General features: G+C 34.2%; 1 protein-coding gene across 10 annotated transcripts in view; it reads left to right on the top strand.

Annotated features, from left to right (window-relative positions):
* NBEA (neurobeachin) overlaps nt 1–12,239 on the top strand; it is a 458,626-nt gene that overhangs the window by 84,851 nt on the left and 361,536 nt on the right. For all 10 annotated transcript variants that reach the window (XM_048948371.1, XM_048948342.1, XM_048948328.1 and 7 more), the window contains exons 5-6: nt 242–363; nt 5,010–5,136. In XM_048948371.1, the coding sequence (XP_048804328.1) occupies nt 242–363; nt 5,010–5,136 (249 nt within the window). The remainder of the gene's footprint in view (nt 1–241; nt 364–5,009; nt 5,137–12,239) is intronic.

Raw genomic sequence — 12,239 nt, 5'->3', positions numbered from 1 at the left:
TCTCTATTAGTATAATTTACGTAGTTAAAGTATTTCAAAATAAATGGAAAACAATGCATTTTTTTTTCAGAAGCACTATTTAAAGTTTTTAAATATTTTTCTTTAATATTTGAATGTTAGAGTAGATCTGCAGATTTATAATAAGAAAATTTTATAAAGAGATTATATTTAGCAATGCTTAACAAAAAATGTATTCTTGGCTTGTTCTCTTTTTATCCTTTTTTTCTTTTTTTCTTTTTAGGCAATCGCATTGCCTCCTATTGCTAAGTGGCCTTATCAAAATGGGTTTACCCTTAACACTTGGTTTCGTATGGACCCACTAAACAATATCAATGTGGATAAGGATAAACCCTATCTCTACTGGTAAGTAACTTTTACTCATGTAATTTTACATGAAATACAAAAAATAAAACTCATGTAGTTTTCTTTGGTTTCTTAATAACCATCCAGTTGTTGGTTTGTTTTTTTTTTAATTTTTAGTTCCTTACACGCATTTTTTTTATACCTAAAATATCACAAATTTAATTTAATTTGCTGTTCTGATAAAAATAGAAGTAACAGCTTCATCCTTAATAAAGTCTGTCACTGAGGATGGTTGAGTACTGAAAAATCTTGAATGATTAAAAAGTTAAAAATTCAGGATAAAAATATATCCAGAGCTTTCCTCTCATTCTCCAATCCAGTCATTTAATTGTAGCAAGCTTCTTTTTGATCAAAGATGATTTCCTATTTGTAAATCCTTCCTGGCCACTCCCAGTTACTTAGTTATGATCCAAGTGGCAACTGACTGCAGAATGATGTGGCCAGAGATCTTTCTGGTGGGAGACACTTACATCAACTTGGCTGTTAAACGTGGACCCTTGTGCACAGAAATGGAGAAGGGAAGTAAAGAAGTGCTTTTGCATTTTCGAGATGTGAGAGAAAATAACTAGTTTTGTAATTATCTAAATACTGGGTGCTGCTTCAAGAACTGTAAGTCAATTAAAAAAAAAAAAAAATCATTGAAGCTATTTCCAAGGATGGTATCAGGCAACTGCTAAGTGATTGATAGTTTTAATACTTGTGTATTGGAACAGTTATTGTAGCTTTCTTACCAATTACAAAATGAATGCTAAGAATCTTGGAAGAAAATTATTTGACAAATATATGAATGATGAGTAGAAGAAACAGACTGTTACTGAGCAGTCAAGTTCAAATGGTAGGATGAACAGAATTCAGTAGCACAGATTTTAATACAATAAAATGAGGGTCACGTACCTAGCAGTGAATAATGAGTGCCATGCTTACAGAATTAGTAGTTATGCACTAGAAAGTAGTGATTACAGAATGATGATGAGAGTTACTGTAGGTGACCAACTGACCATGAAAGGAATGAGAGAACTAACGGAATATTTTCAAGGAACAAACAGAGAGGAGAGTAAAGGTGAAGTGATTGTTACCTGAAATCTTGGCAGAAGAATTGCATTTTGCAATTGCAAGTGGCCACTTCTTTTAAGAGACCATGTTAAAATTGGGTAGAATTCTGAAAACATTCTGGAGTGAACAGTACTCTGGAAAAGACATTTGTTAAGGAAAGTTTTAGAGAGATAAGGGTGAAACCCAAGCTAGATTGGTAGAATTGTACAGCTTTGTCCTTAAATCCAAGTGCTTTTACAACCACTTAATGGAAGAATGTCTAAAGCTTTAGAAAGATCTTTGCAAAATTTTATTTTTACAGATGTTGGCACAAGAAACAGAGTACCACGGAAAGCCCTCTTGACTTCATTCCCTCTCTGCTGATAATAATAGAATAATGCAAAATAGTTGCAATGGCATGTAATGGAACTACAGAATTAGTAGAAAAGAAATCATTTCTTACCTTCAGGATAAGGATACTGAGATTGAGAATATATTATCTCAAATGTTCCTATCTGAAATTCCTTATAAAATCCTAAGCTAAAAAACAGGAATCATTAAGCAGTTTCACCAGTGTATGGGAGAATGTTTACTTGCTACTGAAGTGTAATAACATGCAGTAGCTGCTTTGAGAAAATGACTGAAATGAAACTGATAACTGAAATGTTGTTATGAGTTATCTGGAGTAAAATCATATACCAGCTGCTGTGGGAAGTAGTTTTAGGCTCCTAAAGCTGCATAGGTATTGACAATATTTTCTTGTTTCTTCTATGCATTTCATTGTAGTACGCAGCAAGTTCTGCATGTGTAGGTAATTGATAAGACAATTTCTGCATAGCATCCCAGAGAACAGTGCTAGCCTACTTTACCTTTGGCAAGAAAGACAATGTGAAAATTAACATAATCTGCATAATTTAATATTGAGGCAAACAGAAGTCATATTTGTTTTCTCAATTTCTCAATTATGGTTATAGAATGCTAATTAACATGGTCCCAAAGAGAAATCTTGATGCATAGTGGCAAGTCTTCATGTTTAGCGAATTCTATTCTAAGATGGAGAAATCTGGCCTGCTCAGAAAAGAGCTATTACTTCTTTATTTCAGTGCTTTCTTGTCTTAAAATGCTGAACTCCAGGAAGTTACACACATCTAAGCATGTTTCAGTCCTTAGAGATAGATGGAGATGTTGTATATTACTAAGAAACAAATTTGGCATTGAGACGTGCTGCTATCCAGTGAAAAGTTCTTTGAATGCCATTAAGCCCAAGGCAAGTGTATCAAAATCTCAAAATAGCCCACCACACGTTCAATGTTGTCAAGATTCTATTTTTACATATTTAACCTTCATGTTATTTGACAGAGTTAGCTAGGTGATATTGTAGATTATCTGTGTATGGGTAATGTTCTCCCTTGAGGCTGTTCACTGTTTCTTTTGTTGTGGAATATAGTTGCCTCCAGGGTCATTGTGAAAGCTAAATCCTTGAAGTGCATCCATGTTGAAAATAATACTCAACAGACAAAGGAGAGTTGCACTGTTATAAATTCACTGTTGAGGTCAGTTGTGATGGACAGCATGTATTTTTTCCTGATCGTTCTGTTCATTAGAACAGTTCGTTTTAAGCTTATTTAGGTTTATTAAAAGTGTCCTCTTTTTGTGAGGAAGATTGTGTGAAAGCCTGTACAAAGGGCTGTGACAGAGGAGAATGCTCCTTCCATTGTGGCACCTAGAGGAGCACAAGAGTTGTGCACCACACATACGTAAAAAAACAGAAATAAGAATGGGAAAAAACATAGCCTGAATTTGGGAAAGTAAAGCTTCTTTAACATCTTGACAGTATGCTAAAAGGAAAGTGCAAACTAAAACATGGCTAGTGAATAGAGATATGAGGCATAGTGTGCTGCAAGTCCAAAGATAAATCAAGGCTGGAAGTAAGAACCTCAGTGCAAGGACACACTGATGTGGAGAAGAGTTGTCTGTTATTCCTGTTCTATTTAGCATAATCACTCTGCTTTTCCCATTTAGTAGGCGTATTCTAATTAATTATAACAGAAGTGGCTTTCTGGAATTTGAGAATTGAAATGACTTTTTTTTTTACCTCCTTTAAACAAGTTCTTTCATAAGAGAAGAGCATCTAAGATCTGGCCACCTGGTGTGTCTAGTCACATCAACTATATTGAGAGGCAATTTTTTTACCAGAAGACTGTGCTTTATCAGCTATATTCTTGACAGTGAAGAATGAGGAAAGTCTTAATGAACACATTTAACTGTATGTTTCTGAAGATGAAATTAAATCTCTAATTATGCAGTTTTTGACATATTGAAACAGGATGTTACTAGCATAGTGGGATAGATTAAAGATGTAGAATTTCAGGAGCTATTAAGAAGATGAAATCTGAACTGTTTGCATATACTTTTCACCTCTTAATGGTACTATGAAAAACCTAATACGAGTGTTTAGTAAAAATATTCCAACAGTAAAACCATTTAAAGAGTCATTATTTTAATAACGTGAAATTATTTTAAAAGCATCTTACATCAATGAAAGAGAGAAGGTGTTAATTATTGGGCTATATGAATATACTCAAATTTGTAATGACTTTTTAAATACTTGGGAAATTTCCTTTTGAATGTTATGGATGAGGTTCACCATACGGAAGGAATGTATTTCAGCAATAGGTTATTTTTCATAACCTGAGGTTTAAAAAGATTTTAGATTAAAATTTTTATCAATTCTGTAAATAATAACACACATATCTATTGTACCCAGAAAGGAAAAAAATGACATAGCTTACATAGTTGTAAATACGCATTTTAAAAATGTTCTAATTTGTTTCATTAATTTCCACTAACGTCCTTTGCAGAATATATTTTAGAATTCCAGAATTTCTCTTTACACTGCCTTTGATTTCAAATGTTAAAAGAAGTATTTGCTTTTTGCATTTTCTATCTTTATGATATTTGCCACAGAAAGCTCATTAAATTTACTTTAAAAGGATATAATTAGATGCTACATTGGTTTAAACAATCAATTTGACAAATGAAAATAAATCCACAACGTGGATACCTGTAACTACATAGATAAGTATCCTAATTCATCAGACCTGAAAAAGAAATTGCTGCACACAGTAATTAACTGGAATCCAAACTTGTATGTTTTACCTGTTACATTTTTCTCCTAGCCCCACAAAACTGCAATGCATCTTTCAAAATCTAAGCATAGCATTTGGTTCTGTGATGCCTTTAGAACTTAAATTAGAAGTAATACTTTAAATGTGAATGAAACTGAGGACAAAAACCTGACAAATACTAGATTTGGAGATTTACTATCTTGTATTTCTGGAAACAGAGGAGAAAATATATATTTATTGGTTTTTTTTAGAATGTAGCCCAGAATGAATTTGTGATGAAGATTAGTAGAAAACCTTTCCTCATCACTCACCATTCCCCTCCCTCCACCCACCCTACGAAAAAGGGGGAACAGAGGAAATTAGGAACTTCACTGTTCCAGAAGTCAGTTTCTTTTCTTTCTCATGGCAATTTAGAGTGGTATTTTGAACCCTCTTTTATTACATGGGAGTTCCTTTTCTAATTTCATTGATGATTTTTTTTTTCAGTTTCCGCACTAGCAAAGGTGTTGGGTATTCTGCTCATTTTGTTGGCAATTGCTTAATAGTTACATCACTGAAGTCAAAAGGCAAAGGTTTCCAGCACTGTGTGAAGTATGACTTTCAACCACGCAAGGTAAGTAAAGTAATAGTCATAATAAAAATTAACCTTGATAATGCTACAAGATGCTTCTGGGAAGAAGTACTAAAATCCTTTTAGTGATATAGTATTATTAATAATATGCAATTTTTTATTTATAAGTACCTTCTCTGACTGTCATGCAGAATTTTATGTCATTTACTGGCCAGAATCAATTCCAGAAAAAAATAATAATTTATGAAGTAACACTTTTATGAAGTCAACTTGTTTTAAAAATACTGCTCAATTAGCTGCAGATACAGAAGAATTTTAACTACTTGTGAAGTGATTGAATGTCATCCCTCAAAGATCTGTGTTACAAAAGTAATTCAAATTCTGAACATTCTGTATTTGGTGTCTTTGGTAGCAATGCCTGAAACAATTCTGCTGGCAGAATTTCTGGAAGAAACAAGGATCCAAACTTGATTAGTGATATTGAGGGATTTCTCATTTTTCATACTGAATGGTGACTATTTCTCTAGATCATAGTAGTGTTTCATTCTGATGTATGTCTAATACTCATAGGAGAACAATGATTCTGCTTGCTTCAAGATTTCAGGAAGTTGGCTTAAGCATTGGCTTTCCCTCACAGCGACCATTATGTGTTTGGCATTGGCAATAGCCTTATATGTATTTTGTTGTGAAGCTCATTTCTTTTTTATGGCCTCAGAGTTTAAATATTGAATTTCAGAACTTGTTCTATCGCGAGAAACCTGTGTTTTGGGGAAGGTTGCTGCTACTCACTTATCAACTTTATGTTCCACTACTTTTCTTATGATTTTGTGATTCAAAATCACCAATTCCAATTCTATTATGTAGTTTGAATTTGTGGGATTTTTCTAATGTGGTAACGTTCTTTTCTAGCCTGTCATTCAACAGTGTATACAGCCTTATAAACATGTATCTGCTGCATGTGTAGATTCTGTTCTGCAAATTTATTTTAAAGCCAGAAAGGTGTTTTAATGACAGGTTAGGTTTTCTTTTGAAATAATGTCTTACATTACTAAACACTAAACCTAGGAACAAAAGAAATTATTAACTTGTGTATTATGTTATTGTTAAGTAGATGTTGAGAGCCAGCTGATTCTTTTTTCTCCTGTTTTAGCAAGATATTACTGTCAGTGAATATATCTTCACACAAAACTTGGAAAGTATTAGCTCTTGCTGTTGTATTATTCTAACTATTCTAGTTAATTCTGAAATACTAACAAATGTATGTATTAAATTATATGTAATAAATGAAATGTGTACCTGTTTACAAAGCAGCTTACTGTTGAAATTGTATCTTGGGAAGTGTAATTTTCTAGCTGTTTTCTAGCATTTGCTTACAGATATAGACATCTTAGCAATAGCTTTTGCTAGGAAACATCCTCATTAAACTTCTGAATAATTAATCTTTTTAAAATATTTTTGTTGAATTACAGTAGAGTCATATAATCAAGCCTAATGCTCAAAAGATCAGAAAGATACATTCGTGTGAATATCTTTAAACTATTAATTATGTCTGTATCCTTAATGTGTGATGCCTCCTCTCTCCAATTGAGCTGTACTATGAAGTAGCTGTGAAGTGTCCACTTATTCAACAGTGAGTGATAAAGCTTGAAAGATTTCAGCTGCATAAAAGATTGACAGGCTGTTATCTATATTGAGGTGTCTTTAGATATTACCTATGGAGGCCCTGTATAGCAAAGAGACATTTTGTTTTCAGAGAAAATCATATAGGGAATAAGAACACAGGATGAACTTAAAGGAAGGCTGTATAATTGGCATGGAAAATTAAAAAAAAAAAAAAAAAAAAAAGTAATTTTTTCAAGTTAATGTTGAAGAAAAATATATTTTGGGAGCATTTTGTTTGGTTACTTGTGTGGCAGAAAAGGCCTGAAAACCATGTCCTCAAATACAAAATGGAAGAGAAATCAAAAATATTCTGGTGAAAACAAACAAACAAACCTGGAGTGTCTGTTTCAAATGAGGATACTGACTTAACAAAAATATGAGAATATGACTTGTCAGTCAGTGGGTACTCACCTAAAATTACACATAGAGGAGTCATGCTTTGTATTAAGGAGTTGGGCTTATCAAATCCATATCTTAACAATTTGGAGAGAAGGATGTTGTGGGATACTGTGTCAAAGGCCTTACTGAAGCCCAGATAGATGACATCAGTAGCTCTTCCCTTGTCCTCTGATGCAGTTACACCATCATAACAGGTCACTAGGTTGTTCAAGCAGTATTTACCCCTGGTGGAGCTATGCTGGTTCTCCTGTATTACCTGCCTGTCTTCCTTGTGCCTTAGCATAGCTTCCAGGGGGATCTGCTCCATAATCTTTCCCAGCACAGGGAGGATACTGACAGGTCAGTAGATCCTGTGGTGATCCTTTCTATCTTCTTAAAAATGGATGTGATGTTACCTTTTTTTCTGTCACCAGGGACTTCACCTGATTGCCACAACTTTTCATTACCACAGAATGGCTTGATAACTACATCAGCTAATTCTCTCAGGACTCTGGGATGCGTGAATTTAACCACAGCATGGTCATTGCAGCCCAGGCAGCCTCATATCCTGATGTCACCAATCAGTTTGTTTACATTGGTGAGCAACAGGTCCAGTATTGCATCCCTCCTGGCAGGACCATCTATTACTTAACTCAGAAAGTTATCCACAATGCATTCCTGGAGTCTCCTGGGTTGCCTACATCTTGCTGTGCTACTTTTCCAGCAGGTGTCTGGATGGTTAGAGTCCCCCAGAAGAATGAGCACTTGCAATCATGATGCCTCTTGGAGCTGGAAGTAGAAGGTCTCTTCAGTAGGCCCTGCTTGGTCAGGTGGCCTGTAGTAGACACCAGTCACAAGGCTCCCTTTGCTACCTTGGTTTCTAACTGTCACCCATATGTTTTTTACTTGCTCATGACTATTCTGTAGGGAACATTCTTCACGTTCTATTCCCTTTCTAGATTTAGATAGCAATCCCCCTCCTCTCCTTCCTTGTCTGTCCCTTCTGAACAGTTTGTAGCAGTTAATAGCCACACTCCAGCCATGGGAATCATCCCATCAGGTTTTGTTGATAGCAACCGTATCATGGTTTTCCAGTAGTACAGTAGCTTTCGGCTCCTCCTGTTTGTTTCCCAAGCTATGTGCATTGGTGTAGAGGCACTTCAGCCGGGCAGCTGGTCTTATTGCTTCCTTACAGGATAACTCCTCAGTTCCTCTTAAGTATTTCCATTGATTTCTCTATTACCTTCTCCTATTGCCCCAGTAATCACTGCCTCATCATCGTAAGATTTTATATGTGCTGCAGTGTTGCCAGCATCTCTCAAGGCAGCAGCTCTTGAGTGCCAGCTGCAACAATGATTGTTTGTGGATTTGGAGATTGCTCAATAACTTTACGCATTTTACTCCTCTGAAGGGTCTCTCAGACTCAAAGAAATTAGATTGTCATGGAGTAAAAAAGAAACAACAGTTTAAAATGTAAATTTAGTTCATTCAAGTGGAGGAGGCAAAGGACCTGGATTAGTTGTGATAAGTAGTTGGAGTAAACTATGTGTGCATACACATGTGTGCATGCATGCACACTGAGGAAAAGTTCAGTGTGTTCTGCAGAGCTTGCCTTGGAGAACAGAGCAACAGAAGTAGATAGTTCTCTGAAGCAGAAACTATGTGAAAGATTCAAAAAAATCACATGACAGGAAGGAGGTTGACTAAAAGAAGCTGAATGTGCGAAAAGAAGTAGTTAACATGCAAATAAAAGGCTATTTATATGAAAAGATTATATTGCTGAAGACTGACATGCACAACAAGCAACGATGCTATGAAAAGACAGTATTGCTCTTTCTAGTTCCTTATAGGGTTTGTGGACAGTGTTACAATAAAAGATTGATGACCTATTTGTTTCCAGACAAGTGAGCCAGCTAATGAGTTCAAACTACACACAACAGAACAAACTGCACAACGTCTTGCAAATTGGTATATTGTCTGAAATGCTCTTAAAACACTGTACATGGGAAGTCATAGAAAATAAATGAGTAAAACTGTGGGCTTATTGTTGTGGACTTATTTCTCTGTTAGAAAAGTATCAGAAATACAAGAAAATAGCTGTAAAAGGTACAACTTTAATAGTGTCGTTGCAGTGAACATGTGCTCAGCAGAATCGTCTCTAAATGGAGATTACTGTTAAATAAACTAGAAGGAAAGAGGACAAGGGCATTTTTTGTCTAACAGATCAATGCTAGGTGACAGAAGATTTGAAGAAGAAACACGGACTAAAGCAGAGCCTTAGTCATGCAGTTTGCACTCAATTTCTGATTATCATAGCGACCAGCTAAGCTTCGGGGATTTCAGAGGTGAATATTTTACTGAATCTATGGGAGATGTTTATATCTATAATAGAAACTTCCCACAAAAAGAAAAAAAAAAAAAAAAAAAAGAATTTGTGATTTTTGTGTGTGTGTTTGTTTCTTTTTTTTTTTCCTTTCACCCTCTTGGGAAAGGAGGCCATTGGTCAAGAAACATTAATTTGTTAATTATTACTTGGAAAAAAAAAAGGCTGGGTACATATGACTTCAGAAACCAAAGCTATAGTGCTTCATCCTTAAGTATTAAATAATCCTTATTCATCCTTAGTATTAAATAATCCTTATTCATCCTTAGTTTTTAATATTTAATTAAATATTAAATCTATTAACTTGGACTAGGAAGAAGTAAGTGTACCACTGTATGGTCAGTAGGGTTTTTTCACTCTTCTGCTAATTATAAGTTTTTAAGGAGGAAAAAGTTGACATACATTTTTAAAGACCTGGAAAACAGATGTGGAAGAATGTGTATCCTAATATGTGTGCATGCTAAATGTGTAAAAGAATACAGCTTAATTTGGGGAGTACTGCAAGGATTGTTGACAAAATATATTCTGCTCTTTTCTTTTTTTGATTTGTAATAGTGTGCTTTCTTTTATTTCAAAAGCAATATATAAAAACATTTCTATTTTCTCTGATACAGAGAGGTAGATTTTTGTATTAAATATAGTCTATGTGCATTTAAAAAAAAAAGAAAAAAATCTTCATTATTTTACTGGTATTTATGCAAAATATCATCCTTGAGCACTGTAGTAAATAAAAGAGAATCATAGGAACTGTTTTGATGAAATGATGGATTTATACAGGGAGTTCCTGATACATAACACTTATGTGGACTATTTTATTTTTAAAATAAGAAAGGCTATCTGTGCTAGTATGCTTGCTGTCTCTGTACTACTATTTAAAGTAATTTGGAGTTTGCCTCTGAATTACTCAAATTCCATTTTAGCATTAAGTGCTTCAGGTGATAAGGCTTTCAGTATGCAACTGAGATGAAGTTTAACACTCCTTCAAAAGTTTACTGCCTACTTTTATTAAAAGGAATTTGCTTGTGACTTCATCATTGTATTTAAGCCTTTTTATACTTTACAGTATCACTGTAATGAGTTGTATCCAACCTGAATCAGTAAAAGGGTTAATTGTATGTAGCAAGGAGACATTCTTTGAGGGGAACTGAATATGAAATATTCAGTTGATAGGAGAATGTTAGTTGATAGGAGATGATAGGAGAAATTTATTTTAATGACTCAATCTAAAAAAATGAGCATTGTTATTTGTAAGATAACATTACATACATTGTGGTTGCATTCTTAGTGAGTAACATTATTCAGAGCAGCATGTTGAACTCATGCTTAGCAGGCTGCACCAGAGCAAATACGGAGTAGTCCTTTTGAACTCAGCAAGATTAGATGGTGAGAGTTTGTTCATGTTGTTCATTGGGAAGAAAAAATAGATAAAGGACATGCCTTTTCAGCTGTATCCAAATAATCACAGGTGTACAGAGTGCAAAATTTAAAAAGGAAGAAAAATTATTTAATTCGTGTTCTTCTTGTGCATTTCTAAGTTACATGCATTCTATGAAGAACTTTTTCAACAAGTTCTACGTTTATGGCAAATTTTGTAACTCATTCACTCTTTTATAAAGATGATGATCGTAGAATCATAAAATCATAGAATCACAGATGGTATGGCACAGTACTATTGATAATAATATTGTTAGTGTAGAAGAGAAAGACAACCTCAACCACTTAGACGATGACTTCTTTTTTTGGTTTCTTGACACATTCTGAAAGATATGTAATTGCAAAGAGCCAGCAGAGAAGAAAATTTAAATGATTGAAAACATCACTGATTTACTGAGACAGGTCACACTTCAGCATGCATGAAATTCTTTTTTTTCTTTGATGTCCATGGAAGAATAAACTTTGATTTGGTTTCTTACCAAGGCAGAAAAGATGAAAGAAACACATTTACTGTTCAAATTTTTTTTATGTGTTGTAACAGCTACTTTGATTATTTAAAGTAGCTTTTAGGAGGTGAGTTCTCCCCAAAGTTTAGCCATCTGAACTTGTGAGCTGAGTGAGAAAAAGGCACCTGCAGCAAATCATTTTGCAATTGTAGCTACAACTTGCAGGATAGGATTTAAAGTCTACGAGTTCCCACTTGCTCTACTCTTTAAGTAATATAAGTAGATGACATTATAAGTGACCCTTGTGTTCATAGGTTCTTACAGTTGAATCTTTCAGTAAATAATTGGTTAATGAGTTTCTCTTTTGTGTATGAGATTCTCTGAACAATAAAGTACCTTAAAATTCAATGAAATAATTCAATTTATTGATTAATGACTTCTGTTATGTTTGTTGATTTATGTGTCTGTCTGAAAAACAGTTTTACTGTCATTCTTTTAGGAGAATGTGAAGCAATTTGTCCTAGAAATTTGTCCTAGAGAATGTGTCCTAGAAATCCAGTTAGATTTTTGATTTTTTTTTATTAGATTTTTGATAATTTTTAATACAGTACTGTATAAAAATCACAGAAAGTGACACAAAATAAAACTAATGGATGTTTAGAGTAGTTGGTCTTTGCTCAGGTATTAAGTAACTTCAAAGTATTTGAACTGCTGCTTTCCAAGGCTGGCAATTTGTCAATGTAGCTCATCCAGATATGAGTATTTTACTGCATTGATAGTTTGATTTTATTCTAGCTTTGAAAATGTAGTAATACTTTTGAAACCATCTACTGGACAGAATC

This window comes from Lagopus muta, chromosome 1 (assembly GCF_023343835.1).
Source record: "Lagopus muta isolate bLagMut1 chromosome 1, bLagMut1 primary, whole genome shotgun sequence".
Taxonomy (NCBI): Eukaryota; Metazoa; Chordata; class Aves; order Galliformes; family Phasianidae; genus Lagopus; species Lagopus muta.
This window is presented reverse-complemented; position numbering and strand designations above follow the sequence as displayed.